General features: G+C 49.3%; 2 protein-coding genes across 9 annotated transcripts in view; one reads left to right on the top strand and one right to left on the bottom strand.

Annotated features, from left to right (window-relative positions):
- The window catches only part of PPP2R1B (protein phosphatase 2 scaffold subunit Abeta), a 35,041-nt gene extending 22,348 nt beyond the window's left edge, over window positions 1-12,693 (top strand). Inside the window, exons 15-17 of one of the 6 annotated variants that reach the window (XR_011540847.1) lie at window positions 471-591; window positions 7,431-7,600; window positions 10,223-10,371. Coding sequence is in view for 3 of the 6 variants with exons in the window: in XM_070623095.1 (XP_070479196.1) it covers window positions 372-381; window positions 484-591; window positions 9,083-9,274 (310 nt within the window). In the remaining 3 variants the exon portion in view is untranslated. Of the gene's footprint in view, window positions 1-371; window positions 382-470; window positions 592-7,430; window positions 9,393-10,222 lie in introns of those variants that run through there. The other 5 variants (XM_070623094.1, XM_070623095.1, XR_011540845.1 and 2 more) reach the window with 5 other exon arrangements.
- SIK2 (salt inducible kinase 2) overlaps window positions 7,014-21,136 on the bottom strand; it is a 121,191-nt gene continuing 107,068 nt past the window's right edge. The window contains exons 10-16 of one of the 3 annotated variants that reach the window (XR_011540844.1): window positions 17,445-17,673; window positions 16,678-16,962; window positions 16,371-16,534; window positions 15,508-15,618; window positions 14,428-14,519; window positions 12,214-13,736; window positions 7,014-11,671 (exon numbers count right to left, since the gene is read on the bottom strand). Coding sequence is in view for 2 of the 3 variants with exons in the window: in XM_070623090.1 (XP_070479191.1) it covers window positions 13,100-13,736; window positions 14,428-14,519; window positions 15,508-15,618; window positions 16,371-16,534; window positions 16,678-16,962; window positions 17,445-17,673 (1,518 nt within the window). In the remaining variant the exon portion in view is untranslated. Of the gene's footprint in view, window positions 13,737-14,427; window positions 14,520-15,507; window positions 15,619-16,370; window positions 16,535-16,677; window positions 16,963-17,444; window positions 17,674-21,136 lie in introns of all 3 variants that reach the window. The other 2 variants (XM_070623090.1, XM_070623091.1) reach the window with 2 other exon arrangements.

Below are 21,136 nucleotides of genomic sequence, written 5' to 3'. Positions count from 1 at the left end.
ATAGTCTCACTATTCCCCATTTGCCTCCACGAGCCTGCTGTTTCCAGGAAATTACATAATGTTCAGTTGAGATGGAAATCTTCTGGAGGATGAAGAGAGTTTAATTACTCATTGGGTAGAAAAGCCAAGTCATTTCTTTCTCCAGAGTTGTTCTCTTAAACTGATATTACCAGTTCTGAAAGGAGTCAGGTCTTTTCTGTCTGGTTTGGGCCCTGTAGGCTGTCAGTGACCAAGATGGGGAGCACCGAGCTGGCACCGTAAGGCCCAGTGGGAGGCACTTGCCATGGCTCTTGAGGGAAAGGCACCTTCAGTAAGGTCCTGGGTTGAACTAGCTTTCTCTGCACAGGGACCTGTGTGCTTCCCCACCTCAGCGCTGCAAGGGTAGGGCATCCTGGCTAGGGAGGCAGGTGGGCTTAGGAGGGCTGGACTCTGGTAAGGAACAGTTACAATGCCACTGTCTGTATCTCTAGTGGTGGCCCAAAGGCTAGGAAGCTAGATTTTCCTGTGAAGGACAGTGATGAGCCCAGCGTCCCTGGGGCTGACAAGAACCACTTCTGGAGACCCAGAGGGCCTAGAGAGGACACTGGGAAGGTAAGTGCCCCAGACACCCAGGCCTGAGTCCTCCCCTCTCATGGGCTGAGGGGTGGGTGGAGGGCAGCCAGCATGGCCTCGTGCTACAGGAGGCTAGGCAGAGAAGCAGGACCTCTAACTCCCTGAGGGGACAGTCAAGTTTTTAGGGCCAAGAGAGTCTATTTTTAAAGCCTGTTGCTGTTTCTTGTCCTTTGTTCTGGGAATGCTCTCTTAGGAGTGGGGTGGGCTTTCCAGAGCTCTGTCACTCCTGTGGTTTGAAGACTCCCCTCCCCCGTCAGAGACAGCGAGGCCCATGCAGAGGACGGGTGCTTTGGTGAAGAGTTGCTTGTAGAAATGGGCTGTTCCCACTTACCTCTCAAAATTTAGACAGTTTTTATTTGCTACAATTCCTCTCAGTCATTTCTATTCAAGTAAAAAACCATGCCTGTCAGTTTTACTGTGTAATAGACTGAATGTTTTACAAGCCCTATTTGATGCAACTCTGGAGAAGTTCAGCAATTGGGGCTGGTGCTAGCCACTGCCCTGGAGCTATTACAAAGGCCATAAATGCGCAGAGGCTCTTGGCTGCCCTGTGCTGACACCAGGCTGCGTTTCGTTCATTCTGAAGATGGCATTCTCACCTGCTCCAGTGGGTTTGCTTGGTAAAGATTCTAACATCAAAGTTTGCCTTCTGAATCTTCATGGCTGTTCCTTCATCGTATGTGAATTGAGGCTATGAGAACTTTTCCTGTTGTCCCGGCCCTAAGCTGCGGTCTTTCATCTTAGAATGTTCTCGCCTTCCTGCAGGGCCGCACACTGTTATCCCAGGGCCTGAGCAGCCAGGCGGGTCTGGTTTGGGCAGCTTTGGGCTGTTTCTGCAGTGGCTGCACTGCAGGAGGAAGTCCTGGGGTCACAATGCCACTCACAGCCTCAGCCATCGCCTGGGCCCTGACAGATGCCTGGGGTGGTCAGTCCTTTACGTCCTTATGTCTATTTCATAGAACTTGGTCTTAGGGAAGACACCTTGGCCAAAGGACTGGGAATAATAATTATATACTTTTAAGCCTAAACCATAGACTTCCTTGGGAAGAAAGGAGTTATATTTTCCTACAAATTCAGGATCAACTGGCCATGCCATTAAATGATGGTATGCCTCTGGCCAGAGCATGGAACAGTTGATGAGACTGCTCATGGCAGACTTACTCAGGTATGTAGGTGACCCCGTGATGGCCACAAGCTGTGGTAGCTGCTGTTCCTTGAGCCTCGAGCTCGGTAACTGTGTGCAGGCACCTCGTCTCAAGCACTTGGCAAATCTCTTCTTATCCTCACAACAACCCCGAGGGGTAGTGCTGTCAGCTTTGCTTTTCAGGTGGCTGTGAACCTCCCCCGAACCCTGTCATATCTACTGGGGGGGTCTTTTCCAGCTGTGGAGGCCCGCAGTGCTAGGCCTCTGAGGCTGCAGATCATTTAACCCAGAAAAATCCCCTGCCCCGTGACTCAGGGAGCCCTCCCTGTGTTTGTTTCACTTAAGGAAAATGACCCGAGGGTGAGATGGAAAGGGAATTGGCTGTTGCCAGGCAGAGCCCTGCGTGTCAGGGGCCAGCAGCCAAGTGAGTGATCCAGGAAGTCATCCAATTGCAAACCAGACATTGTTCTTAACCCTTCACTCACTGTCTGGTGCAGAGCAGTCTCACCCATCTGCCCAAATGGGGTCAGAGTGAACCTTGGCTGCTGAGAGCCCTGGGAACTGTCCTCAGTTCTGGGCTAGGCTCTGGGCCCTGCGGGAGCTATTTAGCATCCCCAAGCTTGGGCCTGCGACTTGATCCAAGAGAGAACAGCCCCAAGGGGTGAGAGCCAGTTCCTTTTGGTGAAGGAAAGGTACCTGCTTGGTTACTCAGAGACTGGCCCTTGGGGTTTGCAGAGCAGTCTGTACTCTGGATGTCGCACGTGCCCCACATGCAGGACCTGCCAGGAAGGAGTGTGGCCACCTTGCACTCCCTGCCAGCCCTGGGTCAACTCAGCTGCTCCTTCCTGGTGGTGGCAGACAGGTGGTCTCCCCTCCTAGTCAGGTGGGACTGCCCTCCTGGACGGTCCACGGGTTGCTCTGACGACAGGGCTGCTGACGGGCCTCTGCCAGGCGAGGGTTAACAGAGGATTTGTTTATTGAATCACGAAGAAGCTGTCACATGATTTTAATCAAAACACCATTTCCCTGACAACAGTGATGTCAGTCTTGTTATTGCAGGAAGGAGCAGCTGTGAGGGACAGTCATTCTCCACCCCGAGCCCAGGTTTGGAGACTGAAATCAAGTGAAGCATCCATAAATGCAGGCACTGATGTACCGAATGCACCCTCCTTTTCCTCTTCTCTCTGTGCGAGCAGTCTGTCTTGCACAGACACTGGCCGGAGCCCGGCCCCTGCACCCGGAGTCTGCTGAGATCTCACCTTCTGCACCCCTTGCTGCTTCTAACTTGTTTCTACTTCTGGTTTTTCCAGTTTTCCTTATTTTCCCCAAACTCAGAGTCGTTTGGGCCCCTGGGATCTCTGGCTTCTGCCTTCTGGCATCCGTCTCTCCTCCATGTTCTAAACCAGCACTTGCTGGTGAACCAGGCAGTTCCGGCTCGGCTGAGGTGGGGGCCATTCTGCAGCTCAGGAATCCCAGCTCTTTCAGGAGCCAGCTTCCTGGGGGAGGCAGGGCTGCCTGTCCTGTCCTCGTCCCTCCTGACAGCAGGTTAGGAGGGCCTATGTGCTGCCGGAGGGTCTCCAGGGCATTTCTAAGGAGCTTGGCTGTGGATGACTGAAGGGCGGGAGCTCCTCCAGGGCCAACCTCGGGCTGGGGGATTAGTTCTCTTGAACGAGAGGTCTGTGTGCATCTCCCTGAGGGCTGGCAGCAGAGGTCAGTGCGGGGAGGTCAGCACTGGGCCGGTCACAGGCCCAGCCAGAGCCGTGTTCTCCACTGTAGGGGCTAGGGGCTCGAGTGGCTGTCTGCAGAGAAAGACCTCCCAGGCCCTGCAACGCTTCTCCACCAGGAGCTTGGCCTAAAAGTTAGAGATGGATAAGACAGGCCTTCTAGGTGGGACCTGGATTCTCGTGGATGTTCTTATGTCTGTGGTACCCATGGCTGGCGCTGCCCAGAACTCTTCACAGAAAATAAAGACATCCTGGGCAAAGTTCTTGGTTCTCAACGTGGAGCAGGTGTTCAGAAGAGGGCACCCACCCTTTAATCTGTGAAGAGATTTCACAGGCACCAAGCAACCGTTTTCTCTGTCTGGTGTTGGGACAGTCAAGAGTTAAATGAAAGCAAGACAGGTGGAGGTGAGGTACGCTTTCTTGGTGGGCAGTGCTATGTCAGGCTGCTCTGGACTCGCACAGTAGCCTGCAAGTTAAGTCAGCCAGTCTATGTTCCCAAGTTACCGTGGGGAATAATGAGCCTTTGCGATGATTTGCTCAGGTTAGTGGCTGGGCTGGGAGTGGTGCCAGGAGCTGAGGACTCAGTCAGAGGTTCTTTGCTGCCTCCCAGGCTGTTCCTGGCAGAGAATGGGAAGGCACCACCATGCCCGGGTGGCCTTTCTGGTCAGGGTGGCTGTTCCAGGGGGTGGGCTGGGGGAAGCTTGGCCCGGCTTTCCCAGCCTTGGTCCTGGCCAGGCCCTCCTTGCCAGGCCCTTTCATCCCTGGGGCCTCTTCCAACTGCCTGCCTGCCCTTTGGCCCCCTTTGTTGGCACAGGGACCCTGCTAAACCTTTGGGCTTCTCTAGTGACCAGAGGTCAGTTCTAGTGGGTCCCAGACAAGTCAGCTGAACTGTAAACCCATCCTTCGCATGGTGTGCTTCTAGGAAAGCTCTGGGGGGTTTTCCCTCAGTTCAGTTGTGTCCCACTTGCCAACCGTGCGGGCGGCCCTGGCATGGTAATGGACTCCTGAGGGTCAGAGTTCTCAGTCAGGCCTCCTTTGGGGCATCTCAGGCCCCATTATTCTCTCCTCTTTGGGGAGTGAGGAGAGAGACTGAGTCAGAAACTCTGAAAGCCTGCCTGATGAAGAGAGTGACTCGATTTTCCCTTGGAGAGGTCAAATCCCCAATGCCTCATTTCTTCTGGGCCCAGATTTTCTGAGCTTTCTGCCTGGCCAGCTCTTGGAGGTTCAGCTGCAGGGGATCCGCTTCCCATGGTGCGGTGAACTCCCTCGCCTGATCTGGGCTCCTTGCTTCATGGCTTAGCCCTGCACCTGCTTTGCCTGGGCTTCAGACCCTGCCAATTCAGACCAGCTCTGAGTCAGTCCTGCTGGGGAAAGTCCCCTAGAAAGGTACCCGAAGGGAGGTAGCAGTGCTCCCTAGGGGTATTTGCAACTGCAGCTCCAGAGGAGTTCAGCTGCGCTGGGGGGCTGGGACGTCCGAGCAGGAAAGCTTGTTCTAGTGGAATGGCTGGAGACACACGGCAGGCTCCCCACTAGGCCTGGCCTGGCTTTCGGGTTTGGCCTCGGTGGTTTGTGGTCATAGCTATATACCTGGGCGGGCTGCCAGTGAACCCTTCACTTCAAGACCCACATTTGCCTCCCAAAAGGACATCGTAAAGGATGAAGCCGTGTGTAGGTATGCTGTCCCTTCAGAGCTGCTCAGTCTTGTCAATTATTTGAAGTGACATCACTGCTGAGGCTGAAACGAGGACAGAGTCATCTCTCTTCAGCCCCCTGGGCAGAGCAGCTGTAGCCTGTGCAGGTGACATTTATTTTGCAGCTACGTGGCACCCAGGATTTAGTGCACAAAGCCCAGAACTTCCTCCCATGGTGTGCCGGGGCTGCGGGCAGAGCACAGGGCTCTCTCCCTTACCTGGATTCCCCCAGGGAGGGATTGGAACACTCAGCAGGGAGAGTGCCGACAAGAACTGGAACTCTGAAAAGGCCCAAGGGGTTGTGCTCTTTCTCAGTCAGGGGTTAGAAACCCCTCTAACCCCATGAATGGGCCTCAGGGAGTCCAGAAACTAACTCCTCCCCTGAAATTATCTGTCCAAGGTTGTATGTCTGTGTACATGTTTCCTGGGAAGAGGGTCCAAAGCTTTTATCAGCATGTCAAAGGGATCTGTGAAACCTCAATTTGCGAACTAGTAGGGTAGAAAGGAGCAGATGGCCAAGAACGGAACCTTGGGGCTCTGTTACTACCCTGCCTGGGAAGGGCCCTGACTAGCGGGGACAGGTGTGCTCTGGTGAGTGGCACTGCAGACGCTGCCTCCTTTTGGAGTGTGGGCACTGTCAGCGAGCTCTAGGCCCTGAGCCCTGCCAGGCAGAGGAGTTCAGGTCTCCCTGGCCCCAGTCTCTTCCTCTACCCTGCGCTGAGCCTTTGGCTCATGAGAGCCACAGAACTGAAGGATGTTCTGGATAATGTGGAGGTTGCGCTTGACTGGCCGCTGAAGTTCCGGCCAGTCTCTGCTGGCAGGCCTGTTATTTTTGCCTGGACGCTGGACGCTGGGGTTGTTTTTGGCAATACAAATAAAAATGATGGAGAAATTTGGTGGGAAAGGGCAAAGTCTGCAAAACATCGTTACTGAAATTGAGCGCCTTCCTTAAAAAAAAAAAGCAATTGAAACTCTGTGTTACTGAATTCTTGGGCAGCCAAACAGGGCTAACAGCCATTTTGGGGCAGGACTGAGCACTGTAAGTGGGGCTGGGGCAGCAGAACAAGCCTATGGAGAGGGGGCTCTCCTCCTGCTCTTGGTTGGCTGCTCCAGTCTCCCACCCGGCCGGCCAGGCGGCCAGCAGATGATCCCTCAGTTTGGGAACTGTCTCAGCTCTATAGCATGGGCTCAACTGGAATGATGTGCGTGAAACCAAATCTCAGTTGAACTTGCTGCCAGAAAGTAGGATTTAATACGCCCTTTCACTCGGGCTCTGGCATGAGAACAGGTCCCGAACGCATGAGAGCGGCCCCAAATGCTCAGCAAATGGGTTCTGCAGCACCTGAGGGAGGGCACTGAGCTGCTGCCTGTGCTGTGAGCGGTCCCCAGTGTGTGTGCGCGCGTGCATGTGTGCACGCACGCTGGACGGACGCCTTGTGCAGGCCCCAGAGAATACGTGCTAGCATAAGTCGCAGGGTCTTGCTGCACCTCCCCCCCCTGCCCCTTGCCCTGCAGCTGGTTTGTCCTGGGGGAGCCCAGTGCGCCCGGCTCCTCTGCTGCTCCTGCTGCCTCTCTGAGTGGCCCGGAGCACCAGGCAGCGCCCAGCCAGCTTCCGTCAGCGCTCTGCGGCGGCTAACGTGTACTCAGGCGACTTGGGAGCGAGGTATTATTTACCCTGCTGACGTCAATGAGAACATATTATCCACTGTCCTTTTCTGTAGCCTGAAATGAGCATCAGCACTTAGGGAACACAGCCACCTTCCATACTTCAAAAATCCCACCCGAGGCCTGACGAGGTGAAGGCCCTACCTCATCCGCCTGACATGCATCTCACCCAGGCTCTTAGAAAAGAACTTGTTTTTATTTTAATTCAAGAGGGTGGAAACGTAAAAACAGTACATTTTCTTTGCAGAAAATTACCCCCATTTAAATTACTGTTTGATACAAAGATCATTTATTAAACCACATTTTAGGCAATTTTCTAACATTGAGTGACAGGTTACATTTTGATTTTTTCACATTGGAGCTATTATGATTTGCACTCAAAATACAAAGCTATTGAACTCACCACTTTTTCTTAGTAATTAATAAAAAAGCACACAGGAAAAATAACTACAATTAGATTAACTTTATCAAAAGTAACTCACAAACCAAACATCCAGCAAAGGCCACCCTCCTCCCTTCAGCAATAAGCAAATATTCTTGCCGTTTCTACAAAGTGCAAATAACTCCGGATCACTTTTATTTCTTAAACTGCAGTCCCCAAAGAGAAGCAAATCTCCTTTTCTCTCTGCTGCTTTTGCCTTCGGAGATGCTGGTGGAGGCGGATTTCTTTTACCCTTGGTGGTGGGAAGGCCTCCCCACTGGAATTTCCTTGACTGAGCGAATCTTCGACAGACAGGCATCCCACAGCCAGCGGCGAGTCCCAGGTCTCTGTAGTTGCTAATGTAACATCATTCCAATCTGGGGTCATATTTTTCCAGGATGTTATTTTGCACTTCTATTTTTAAAGCTCCTGCCTACCCACCCACTTTGCCTCTGAAAAGACAAAATCTTCAATCAAAGTATGTTATTTGTTTTAACCCTACAAGTGTCTAATCGGCATTTCTCCTCGATGGGCCTTCACTGTAAAGAAACGTTACGCCCCTCCTCAGGACCAGGCTGGGTCCATGATTCTTCTCTGTGCAGCCCCCTTTCTTGGGGTTGGGTTTGTTGGCCTGCTGTGGGGGCCCAGAGCTGTGCAGTTTGGCCCCTTGGCAATCAAGGAAGGGTGGGTCCTTCTATCATATGCTCCTGTAGGAAATCACTATATCGCGCAACTTGGAGAAACTAGACATGTTGATGTGAACCTAACTTCTGTAGTTAACTGGACACTGGAAGGATGGCAGTCTGTGGGGTCTGTGTCCCCTTAGCCTTGTTCATGCAGGGCCACCTGGACAACTGCAGTTGTCACCTGGAGGGCACCTCTTTCCCAAAGCCAAGCAGCTGTCAAGTGGACAACAAGGTTGTGGGGACAGTGTCACATTCACCCAATGCTTCACCATGATGGGGACTCTGTTTATACAGCTGTTTGCTCATGAAGAGTCCACTGCTACCAAGGAGGGCAAAGGGTGCCCAGCGAGAAGCCGGAAAACCCACGAGCTTGTCCTGGCCGCTCCGCACACGAGCTCTGTGCACTTGGACAAGTCACGTCAACAAGTCATGTGTTTGCCAAGAGCTTGGCTTTCCTCAGCTGTAAAATGAGGACTCTACCTGCCCAAATGACTCCATGGAATTGTGAGGATCAGAAGAGCTGGCCTGTGAAAGTGCTGGCCTATTGGTGCAGGTGTCAGCTATTGCTCCTCTCCCCAGGCGAGTGGAATGTCGGGCAGGAACCGGCACAGTGGGCGCTGGCTAGGGCGCTGCTGCCTGTTGCTCAGTGTCTGCAACGGTAGGTGCCGTCTCCTGCCAGACGTGTCGAAATCTGCCCAGATAAGATGTGGTGTAAACTAGGGTGGCTGTGAGCCTTCTGGAATCAGCCAGGCTACCTTAATGGGGAAAAAATGGTAAAACAAGTATGTGAGGGGCACTGTGAGACCAGACACTCTGAGGCAAAAGGGGCTTTGGAAGGCCAGCCTGTGTTTATCCTGCTGCCTTCCAGGGGCCGCAGGCCGAGACAGAAAGGGCTCCGTAACCAGTCACTTCCCTGGGGCTGCAGGCCCGGGAGGACCGTACTACTGAACCTGTGAGAAGGGATACATAAATGAAAAAGATTTATCTTTGTCCAGTTTAGAAACAGAGGCAGATGATACTGCTCTTGTCTTCCACACATCACTTTGAAGATAAGTTCTGTACGAATTTCCTTTAAAAGCAACAAAATGATCAAAGGTCCCTGCCTAGACAATGACTCCAACTTACTACCTGTTCTCCAGTTTTTACCTTTGATGTCTAGGCACAAAGGGACCGAGCGGCTCGGGTGGCTTCCGAGGAGGCAGGAGAGGCAGCCCAGTGTGGGGTGCAGATGCAGCCCAGGTCAGCCCCAGCACTGGGACTCCGCAGCTGCTCACTGGGGCCAGTGTTGTCAAGTGACACTATGTACTGTCTCTAGAGGAGGAGGAATGTGAAAAAGTTATCCCCACTATGAATTTCCTTTAAACCCTTAGGGTGCCTGAGGGTAACTGTTGAATAGGGGTTTTTAAATGTAATACAGAGCTGAAAATTCTACCCCAACATAGCGCCCAATATTTAAGTACCTGCAAAAGAAGCCACTCATGTCCTCCTGTCCACCTGTCTGAACTGCCTGCCCCTGGCCAGAGGCTGTGCTCACCTCCGCACCGGGACCCCGGGCCAGCTAGCACGAGAAGCTGCTGCTTGTCCCCTTTCTTTAGTTTCTGGTTGGCCACCCTGTCACTCTAGCTGAGCACACACCCTTCTCCCCAACACTAACGATTAGGCAGAATTCTTTTCTCTGAGAGCCCCCCTTTTAGGTACTAATGACAGTGTGGGGGCAGAGTGGGAGAGGCCAGTGCCAGATGAGTCCCTTCTGCAGAGGCCTTATGTCTACTGGAGGGCGATACTCCCCCAAGGTGGTTGCCTCTCGCCCCATAAGGACACAGGGCACCCCCCTTCCTCCAGGAACTCCAGCCAAGGGCTGCCTTTAGTCCCCATCCCAAGCTCCTGCCAGTCCCACCTAACCAACGCAGGACAGCTTAAACCCTCGCGAGTTCTTTATTTCTGAGGAAGAAAGGGACTTTCTCTTTCCCAGGAGGCAGAGTTTGATTCAGAAAGGAAGGGGTTTTGTTCATACCAGAACTCACAGAGTCCTTTAGTCCCATCTCCTGGTCCTCCGTGGCGGCCCCAGATGTCTCCCATTACGCCGATGTTGGAGGGTGGCTGGTGTGGCGAACCTTCTGCCCCCTTCTCTGTTGCCAAGGTAGCAAGAGGCCACTGCAGGCCCGGGAGGGGCAGAGGGGGCGAGGGGCGGCGAGGCGTCGTCAGTGGAGCTCATGGCAGTTTTGAAATGGAGCAGCCACCCTCCCTCTTTGCATTAACACGCTCTGTTTGCCTTACAGGGACCTGCGTATCAGCTGCACGTAAATACCAGAGACACACTTGCCCGACTAGAAATGGCAGAACTAGTGCTTTTTTTCCCAAAGCAGAGACTAATACCCCTGGATTAAAAAAAGAACATAAACAAAAAATAAAGAAAGTACCACACATATTGCACTTTTTGCTGAATGAAATTTTTACCTCACGTTCATCTCACCAAAGTCTCTTCAGAGGAGCCTGGTTTACAAAGTAATAAAGCTAATGATTATTATACAGTAGTGTACACACTGCTAATGTGAAACAGACTGGAAAGAAAGTCGTTCTTTCAAAGCAGCCTCTCATAAAAAGAGAGGTACGAAGCCTTCTTAGTGTTACTTCAGTATTTGTGAGGAGAAAACGGCTTGGCAGCTTACACAGGTCACTAGTTAGGGGACAGAGCAACGGCAATGATCAGACAGGGCTGGGAAAACACCTGATTGACCAACAGAAGCAGTCTCCTCTCACCACCTTACGTTTCAGTAAATACAGATCGTTAGGGAATTTATTGATTTCTGCTTGAAATAAATGAGAAAAACAAACAGGAGCTTACAACACAGGTCCGGCAGGCGGGTCACGCACTGGCCAGGTGAGTGCCCGCGCCGCTGGTCTGTCGGTTCCTACCATACCTGGCCCTGCTGGTGCCTCCCCATGTCTCTCTCTGGGCCCTTTAACCTTCCAACAGCCTCGCCGCTGTCTCTCATCTGTCAGCCCGCTCGTCCTGCCATAGCTCCGAGGTTTCCCAGGCTAAGTGGCTGATGGCCTTGCCGGGAGGCAGGTGTTTATGCCAATCTGTAACTGTGCCATTCCTGCGACTCTGAAATGAGCGGCCTGCATTTTCAATCTGGAAAGCGTTTTAATTTTATAAATATTACAACGCTTCTGTAGTATATTTTGGGAAATATCCTTCAGCCTAAACAAATCAAGCCCTATTTTATAACTGGCTTATTTTGCAAAACCTTAGAACAGATTAGAGATCTTAATGAAAGGATCCCTTAAATGAAACGATGTGATCTATTTCATGAAATCATCAATCTTAAGCATGAAGGAGAATAATCCATAGAAGGAACATCATTCTTCCTGGATTTTCACTGCGTGTTGCTAAATCACAGCATGACAGTCCTCCGCACCACCCTTTCTTGCTAACACCCAGAGTCCAACCCCACGCAGAGAGCCTCTGTGAACGGGCCTGGCGCCAAGTGGAGCCGATGACAAGGATGCTCCAGTTCCAATGCTGGGCGGGGCTGGGCGGGGGCTGGAACAGAACTCCTTAGACTTTCCATGCTTCTCCTCACCTGCCTGGACACTTACTACAAAGAGGAAAGGCAACTTAAAGGTGTGTTCTAGATGCAGCATCACTGGAGTATCTCTCTTCTTTGTGCTTTAAGGAAGATGCTTTGTGCTTAGCGCATTCATCTGCTGATAGACAAGCCGTTCTAAAGGACAGAAACGATAGTCTTTGTAAATAATACTGAATTTGTAACCCTTGGATGTTACTGTCCAAATGACAAGTTACTCATGACGTCTAGGTATACAGTTAACTAGCTGTAGCATCTAGTTTTTACCTACTCTGATGAATGAATTGTAAGGGTTAATTTACTAGTAAGATAACGTGTTTGGCAGATGATCTGCTTAATGGTTAACACATCTGTGGTTTTGAATATTGCTGTAATACTTGAACATTTCATTACAAGTCAGAACTTTACGGAAATTAAGAATGCGATTCCCACATGGTGGAAAACAAACTCTGAAGTGACTTTGGATTTAGCATTGACATCAATGGAAAACTATTGGTTTCTACAGAAAAGAAAGAATTAAAGCATGATCTGGGGGAAAAGGCACAGCACTACCACTTCACATGGGAGATCAAAGTTCATTTGTCTTGTCCTTAAAATTGCTAAGCCCTATATGAAACTGTCCAAATATACAAAGCTCAAACTACTAGCAACATAGAGTGTAAAGTCAAAGTAGTTATTACATTTTAAAAGAGACGCCAGGTCCTCTAAAGACCCACTGCTCGAACCAGAAGTCTCCACAAGGACTGTGCAGGGAGAGCCCGTCTTCCCCGGCCCGGGGCTGCTGCTCCTGACGGCTTCTTGAATTCGTGCCCCCAGTCTCCACTGCGGTGGGTCTCTGGTTCTACAGGTGACATCTTTGGTGCCAAGTACACTCTGACGTTCTGTAACCCAGGGCACCTTCTGAAGTGGTGTGTCACCCGCTCCCAGGGGGAGATGACCACTGGTCTCAGGGGTCAGTACCAGCCATTATGTAGTGGCCCCTGAAACAAAGCTCACACTCTACTGCTTTTCAATGGCCTCAGGGACAACTTGCCTCAGCAGCTTAGAACTTAGGATTCAATGACCAAGTACACTGTCCTTTATTTCCTGTGCATCAAATTTCATTATGCATTCTTGATCTGCCTTTAAGCAACATGTTGTTGCTTGGCTTCAGTGAAAAATATATTGCCTTTTTTTTTTTGCCCATATACAATGGCACACATTTTTCCTGCGTTCACCAAGGTCTCCCTCGATAACGAATTGGTGGAGTTTTGCATAAAACCTGGGTCTGGATGCCTTCTTCGTATAAAAACATTTTTTGGTGCCTCCCGTGAGAGCTTGCTCCACTTGACCTAAGGGCGTGAGCTTCCGCCTACAACTATGTTCCAGCACTTGCCACAGAAAACTGGTGGGACAGAGGCAGGAGGAAGCAACATCCACCCGGCCAGGCCCTCTGATTCCAGTTGGGTGACTTGATTTTTTCCCCATTAGGGAGAGGGCAGGAAAATAAGCTTTAAATTTAAAAGGCTGGAATACAAATAGAAATACTCTTCCTTTACTTGACCCGCCTTACTTCCTGTGCTGAGGTTAATTTACCAGGACGTAACCACTGTGCTGTGGGTCCACAGCCTCTAGCATTTCACAATCGAAGAGTCCAGGGAACTCAGAGAGGGCTAGAGGGTCGTAGCTGGAGGGGGCCTCCTGCGGTCCTGAGCTCCTGGGACAGTCTGGAGCTGCCATGCCGCTCTGCTGGGCTCCATCCATGGGGTACTGACAGGCAGTGGGATAGTCTGGCTCAGGGGAGGCAGCGCCTGGCAGCTCACAAGTCTGATAGGAGAACTGTAAGGGTGCTGGGGCAGCTCCCGACTGTTGTGGCGGTGGTGGCGGCGGCGGCGGCGGTGGCGGCTGCTGCTGCTGCAAGTGCACGGGCAGCGGCGGTGGAGCCCGGGGACCAGGCGAGGAGGGCAGGGGCTGCAGCCGCATCTCCTGGTACTGGCGGAGGAAAGGGCTGTATTGCATTTGCTCTGAAGCAGGCTCCAGGACGGGGCTCAGAGGCTGGGTCAGGCTGAATGGCGGTGGCTGCTGTGATGGCGGTGGTGTCTCCTGGTGGGGAAGGGGCAGCTGCTGACTCTGCTGTGGGTACGAGCTCTCCGCTATTTGCATCTGATTAAAATACGCCTGCAGCTGAGACTGTTTCTGGAGGAAGAGTCGCTTCTGTTGGAGTCTAAATGGCAATACCGAAAGAAAGAATTTTAAATCCTCTTCAGTGACGGCCATTTTAATGTAAATCCAGTATCAGTCATTAGCTTTAGTCCCCCACCTCTCTCTTTCCCGTGGCAGAAGAAAACAAAGTAGGGGTAGGAACCAATCGTGTCTGGTTTCCTAAACCCCCCATTCTGACCAGTCGGTGCTAAAGTGAACACTAATTCATTTTCTCTAATACTCTGAGTTTTTCTCCCTATGAAGCAGGAGGCTAATTTCCCATTTGGAGTGATTCAAAGGTGTGGTGACACCTTGGCTTCTGTGGGTGTCTGGAGATTGATGGATTAGGTAATTCTACCTTGGCCAAGCGGCTTGTACTAGTGAGGCCTAGGGCAGGAATACTGCAAGAGAGGACGGAGGCCTTCCCTGCAGTATAACCCACTTAAATCGCATGAGCTCGTGGATTCTGAAAGCATAATATATTCACAACCCAAAGGGGAAATGCCAGACGAAAAGGAAAACAAAGCACATTTGGGGCTGCTATGTCCTAAAAGGCCCATGTTCCATGGACGCTGGAATATCTGCATTGACGATCAGGTCTTGACACCTATTTTCCTAGTAGAGGCAAACACCTGGGGAAAAGGACAACACATCCAGCATTCTTAAGTCTTCCATAAAGAAAGTGACTTCTTTGGCCAAAGACCCCTTCTCACCTGTGTTCCTGCAGCTGCTGTTCAAGGCTCCTCGGTGGTTCTTTACAATAAAGCTGACAGGTGTTCTGGGCTTTTGACAGAAGGCTGGGCTTCTGGAAGAGCAGAAAAATAATACAAGCATGACAATATGTTGTCATCCAGAATGCAGTCATTAGATTGTAGTTCTGCCTAAAGCATGAAGCCAAGTGTGTCCTCCAGAACCCACGCAGAGTGAATGGACTGCCACCTGCGCACTGAGACCCTGGCAGAGCCCGTGGCCCTGCAGCATTGGGTCAGCAGGCCTGGAGTGTCTCAGCTCTAATCTGCTTCAGTTTTCCATTTCTAAAAGTCCTGTAAGACTGTGAGGTTCACAGAGATTAAAAACAATGAGAAAAGTGGAGTTAAGTCTTGATAGCAAAGGCCACAGTACCTGCTGAATGAACGAATGATTCATTCTTTTTTTTGAGGAAGCTTAGCCCTGAGCTAACTGCTGCCAATCCTCCTCTTATTTCTGAGGAAGGCTGGCCCTGAGCTAACATCCGTGCCCATCTTCCTCTACTTTATATGTGGGACATCTACCACAGCGTGGCTTGCCAAGTGATGCCATGTCCGCACCCAGGATCCGAACCGGCGAACCCCAGGCCACCGAAGCGGAACGTGTGCACTAACTGCTGTGCCACCGGGCCGGCCTCTGATTCATTCTTCATGGGATCTATGTTGTATCATTTTTAAAGATTTTTCAGGCACCAATGTAGAAGAAAGTTGATATTAAAATTTTGCTGACTTGAGATTTCCATTTTATTTATTATTCATTAAGAGGCATAACATTAGAAGCAAAGAAGCCAGGTTTCCCTTCCTACCACTCAGTGGCATTGTCCTTTCCTGGGGCCTGAGGACAAATCCTTTTTTGCCGCCAACACAGAGCATAAGGCTAAGTCTCAACATGTTTCTAGAAACTACAAGTGCAGAGTTGAACCTACCTGCCTATAAGGAATCAAGCAGCTACCCTAAAAAAATACCAAGCAAAATGGGCTTCTGCTGTGCAGAAAGGCAGGTTCTGGATGAGTGGAGTGAGCTGGGGTGACAAGGGGAGGCTCCCACCTGGAGTCTGTGCTGCAGGTACTGGGCTTCCAGGCCTTGCCGCTGGGAGAGCTGAGGACGCACGCTGGTGGCGAGAGCAGACACGCTTTTCTGCTGTTGAGAAACTTCCTCCTGAGGAGCAAGGGGTGAAAATATTTTCAGTTCTCCGTGTGGGAGAAAGTTTCAGTTCTCAGTTTAAGCACCTTGGGAAACGTCCAGAGGAACTCCAGCTCTGTGGGCCACGACACTCCAAGCTCTTGACACAGCTAGTAGGCTGAGGGTTAATCACGCTGCAGAAAATTTACACAGGTATCATCTGTAGTAAACGATTACCCAGTCAGTACTGTAGCAAAGGCTCTTGATGTCATCAGGAGGCCACTACTTTCATGTGGGCATTGAATGCTATAATATCCTTGATGCACTGAACATAGGCTCAAAATGAAATTTACTGGATCAACAATATTTTTCTGTGTTTTTAGCATAAATAATCCACTTGTAATAGTTAATGAAGTGATATCACATCAAAGGTAGTGGCAACAAGCTTCTCATTTCTGTGAAGTTTACTCTTCTTAATTTTTATGTGTGTTGGGGGGGCAGTTCAAGGGAGACTGTAAGAGCTAATTCATATCAAATCTGCCCTATGAACCAAACAGAGCTTGAGAGCGTCTAGGCCTCCGTGCAGTACTGATCCCCCAGGGCCAATGTGGGTGTGTCTCACCCATCAGTGGCAGGTGGCAGCAACAAAGAAAGCTTTCAGGCTGTGGGCTTCCCCAGTGAGCCTGCGTGCTCTAGGACTGGAGTAAATCCTCTAGACGAAACAACATATCTTCAGGACAGACTCACGCCTCATCGTCAGCACTGTGGGAAGGGTCCAGGGCACCCACCTGAGGGGAGCTGCTGGCCACGTCTTGGAGCTGAGGAGCAGCTGAGGCCAAGTTAGGGTCTGCCTCCGATCCTATTTGTTCATACAGCAACTGCACTTTATTCAACTCTAGGATTCCTTTGGTTCTAGCCAGATTTTGAAGATGTTGTCTAAATGCTACAATTCCTGAAAGAAAGAATAAGGACCAAACAGTTTAAATAAAACACAAGACCTTCCAGTGACCACAGGTGTAAAACCAACACGGCAACAAACCCCCTCAAGTCCTATAATATAAGAGTTTTAAAAGCCAGGAGAGGGCAGTCAGTCACCTTGGGTGAGGGAGGTGTCTGACGCCCTGCGGCCCTCTCTGAAGCTCACTGGCGACCTGTTGTGGGCCTCTCGTTTCTGGGAGCTCAGAGCCTGCATGGCCGGGTTGGCGGGTCTCAGGCTTATGAAGGGAGACGTCATGCGGGGTGATGGCTGATTGGCTAACATGATGTCCTTAAGCGGAGGGCTGTCCTCAAGGAAGTTCAGGTCCCTCTGAACAGACCCCATATCATACTCAGAGTCCACACTGTCAAGGGAGGGGTTGTCACTCATGGAGAAAATTTTCCCTTTAAGAGAAAAACAAAACAAAACAAAACAACAGTTATGACCAACAGCAAGCAGCATCTCCTTTGAACATGGGATTCAAAGCATAACCAGCTTGAGTTTCCACAGCTGCAGTGTGCTTAATCTCCAACCGAACATCTTTTCAGAACCTTTTTACAGGGCAATTTAATCAGCTTTGAATTTAATGGGGAAAACACTCCAGAACCTGGACCCATACAACCTCTGCCACTCCCAAAGAGCCCGAGTCCTCGACACCTCACACGGCACTCGCATGAATCCTAGGAGTTAGGGGAGCCAACTCAGAGATATTTCATCTCTCTTAGCTGCCGAGCAGGCCTAAGCCTACAGCCTGCTGAATGTGGTCTGTACAGGATAAAACGTTCACTGTATTTTAGAAACTGGCTGGCATCGTTACTGTTTTTTGGAGACTGGAATATGAGTTGCTGCTGTGAAGCCTTAACCCAGTGCTGACGGGCGCTCATACCTGACCCCGGCATTACCACCAGCTGGTTGGTCACTTCCGACAGGGTGTGCCGTCTCTGCCCACAGCGCGTGGACTGGAACGCGTCAAAGGCCTGGCTGGGGTCCTCCTCAGCCTCTCCTTCTGTCTCCAGCCCTTCATCAATGGAGGTCTCCATCATGTTGCTGGGCAATGACTGGCACCCCTTCCTCACCAGCACAGGCGGCACAGGGTCCAGCAGACAGCCATTCACCTAAACATCAGTGTGAGAGGAAACTATAAATTGCTGCTCTGCTGAAACACTAGAAAATCCACAAAGGAAAAAGTGTCGACTTGTAGCAAGCTAGAAGTTAAGTAAAATATTAAAAATGTACATATTTGTTACCAATGACGACACGCAGATTAGAAGTTGAGGCAAGTCAACTGCAGCTTAGAGACAGAAGCCCATTATGACCCAAATTGGCACTGTCTCCCAGGTTTCTCTGAGTCACCGTCATTACAATAAACAATTTTTTTTAGTGGTTTCCAGATGAATAGGGGTATATTAGCTTGAGGCCTACCAGTTATTTTTTTAAAATAAGGGAGACAAAGAGGGGGAAGATGAGATTTAAAAAAAAAAAATACCTGTATGGCTCATAACTAAGAAAAGAGTAGTCACCAGCATTCTTCTCATTTTCAACCACAAAACATACTGGAAGGTTCTAGACATACTTTTATGTTCATAATTTAAGTACCTGCCCATTTGATTTAGTCTTTAATTGGTTCTATGTGCCCGAGGAATGGAAAAAAAGGATTCTTTAAAGACAGGCTGATACCACAAAAAGGATTGAAAAAAAAAAAAACACCCTCAAGTGGCAAACAGCCAAAGCCTTCCATTATAGAGTAACAAATGACTCACAGGCCCCAAATTCCAGCGGAGGTTAACGAGCACCAGCACACCGAAGCCTCTCCTCCAGCAACACACACAGTATCTACGGTTCTCTCCCACAGGGCTGAGCTCAGCACAGCTCCTGAGCGAGAACTCTGCCTTCCTACGCAGTTGCCAAGCAAACCACCTAATGGCAGGCAGAAACAGCAGACAAAGGGGAGCTGTGGTTGCCAGTTCTTCTGGCTGGTAAAAGCCCCAATGGGGAGGCAATTATTTACCTCATTACCTTAACTATTCCCCCGTGGAAATCAATGCGTTTTCTCCTATGAATAGCTGCTCAGGAACAGCCAGTCATAAGACGCTGAGTTCTCAGCAGTACTTTCACCTGGAATACACTGGGTAGAGCTATTGTTTCCTTTGGAAGCAGGAGAAGCTCATGTATGTGAGAGGTGACGTGGGACATCCCTGTGCCAGACACAGGAAGCTTTCCTCTTATGGCAACCAATCTGAAGGCACCGCAAAGCCCTTTATTTGGAGAGACAGACTTGGGTGACTCAGATCTTTGTTTGGTTGGGGGAGGGGACAGTTATTCCATAAAAACTGCTCTGGGGCTGTAGCCATTACTTGGATAAGGTAGCTGACGCATTGTAGGGCTTTAAAGTGACGAGCGGTCATTTAAAAGGAAGAGTGGCAAATGCTTTCCTCCCAGACTAAGACCAATCTTCCCCATGGCACCAGAAAACAAAAACTCTGAAATCTGGCCAGCAACTTATGCTGCCCCTGGCCCTTCCTCACATAAGTGTTCCCTTTTTGATACACTTCATAGTTTGCCGTAGGAAAGAATGGCTGCTTGGGAACTTATATTCATACCTCTAGGTTCCTTAACTGTCTACTAATACAATTTTCTAGGACTAGCTAGGGATGATTTAGAAATGGGTAAAGTCGCAGAGAAAAGACTGTTAAGTAAGTATCTACTGAGCATCTTTACACTTACAGCCTACGTCAAAATTTTCCCAGATATTTCTTGCAGTATAGCCTTACAACCAGGTTCTTTTTTTCCTTAATAGAGACAAGTCATCTTTTTCTGAGTACTCAAAAAACCTTGCAGTCCCCTTAAAATTTATAATTTTTTCTTAAATTGTCTGCTTACAAACTTACCTGCTCATCTAGACTACAGGAGAAATTATGTCTTTCATTTAAAAATGTTTGAATTCAATTTTATCCTGGGACAGGTGGAAAACAATGATCTGTTTTTTCAGATGATGTCTGATGATTAAATCAGAAAGCATGTGGGAGCCTGCTCATAGTTAATAGATGTGAACATCTTCAGCTATAAGTTCACTTGCGGAAACAGGTGATAATCGTGCCACCCTTGCCTACCAATTTACCCAGGGACTTGATATAACAAATTCAGCTCTGGGATTGTGTGACTGAAATATTGGGCTGATTTACTTAGGTGACCTAAACTGCTAGACGTAAGAGCTTTTGCTCTAGGAAATAATCTAAGCTAACTGTAAATTGCAGGACTTCAAAATACAATGTGGGTAAAATGTACACCAATACGTTGTTTTTGTCTTTCCTTAAAGCTCAATCAATCACTTCACTTCTAATAAGAGACTTCATATGCACTAGGTAGTATACACACAGGAGTCAAACTCTCAGAAACTCCGTCACTAACTGATAACACCCTTGACTCTACCACAGATACAAGATTCTAGCACAGGAGATTGGCAGACTCTTCTGGACTGAATGTTTGTGTTCCCCCGGAAGCCATATATTGAAGCCAACTGTGGCAGAATTTGGAGGTGGGGCCTCTAAGGAAGTGTAGTTAAAGGGGTCATAAGGGTGGAGCCCTGATCCAGTAGGATTAGTGTCCTTATAAGAAGACACAGCAGAAAGCTCTCTCTTTCTCCACCTGAGCACAGAGGCAAGACAATGGGAGGACACAGTGAGAAGGCAGCCCTCCAGAAGCCAGGAAGAGTCCTCACCGGAAAGCAAGTTGACCAGAACCTTGATCTTGGACGTTAGCCTCCAGAACTGTGAGAAAATAATTTCTGTTGTTGAAGCCACCCAGCCTACGGTATTTTGTGATGGCGGCCCAAGCAGACTAGTACAATAGAGTAGCACACAGTACTAGTCAGTGAGCCTGGAGGCTGGGAATATGCCTTCTTTAATTTGTGTCCTAAGTGTCTGACAAAGTTTGGCATATATGGAGGCGGAGCTGTAGGCTCAAATCTCAGTTCCATGACTTATTAGCAAGGTGCTTAACTTCCATAAAGCTCAATTTTTTTTCACTTGTAAAATAGGAGTAAAGTTGTCTGAGAGGATTAACTAAAATACTGTATCTATTATTATTATTTCTTGACCAAAGAGAATCCTTTATAACAATAAAAATTTAAAAAGCATGAGGATATAACTACAACATTTTCTTTTAAAGCATCTTCACCATCATGAGGCAAATTAAAATAAACAACCAGGTGAGGAAGGAAAGAACTGGATAACCTCAGTACAGTCAAATATTTAGACACAAGGAAATTCACCTGAAGCATATATAAGCATGTAAAAAAATTAAAGTACGTGATGTCCAAAAATAGGAGAGCAGTTAAGTAAGGGTACATCTAATACAATATATTAGGCAGTTGTTAAATACACCTCAGGCTTTCAAAGAAGATTTCATGATATGGGGAAAATGCTCATAATGTTATATTATGTAAAAGCAAGACACAAAACTACATATAATACAATGCCATTTTGTTGTAACTAGTCTATCTACTTCCCGAACCACCCTACACTCACCCACCCACCCACCCACCTACCCATCCATCCGCCCATCCATTATCCATCCATC

This window comes from Equus przewalskii, chromosome 6, assembly GCF_037783145.1.
Source record: "Equus przewalskii isolate Varuska chromosome 6, EquPr2, whole genome shotgun sequence".
NCBI lineage: Eukaryota > Metazoa > Chordata > Mammalia > Perissodactyla > Equidae > Equus > Equus przewalskii.
Note: the sequence above shows the minus strand (reverse complement) of the source record. Positions and strands in the feature narration are given on the sequence as shown.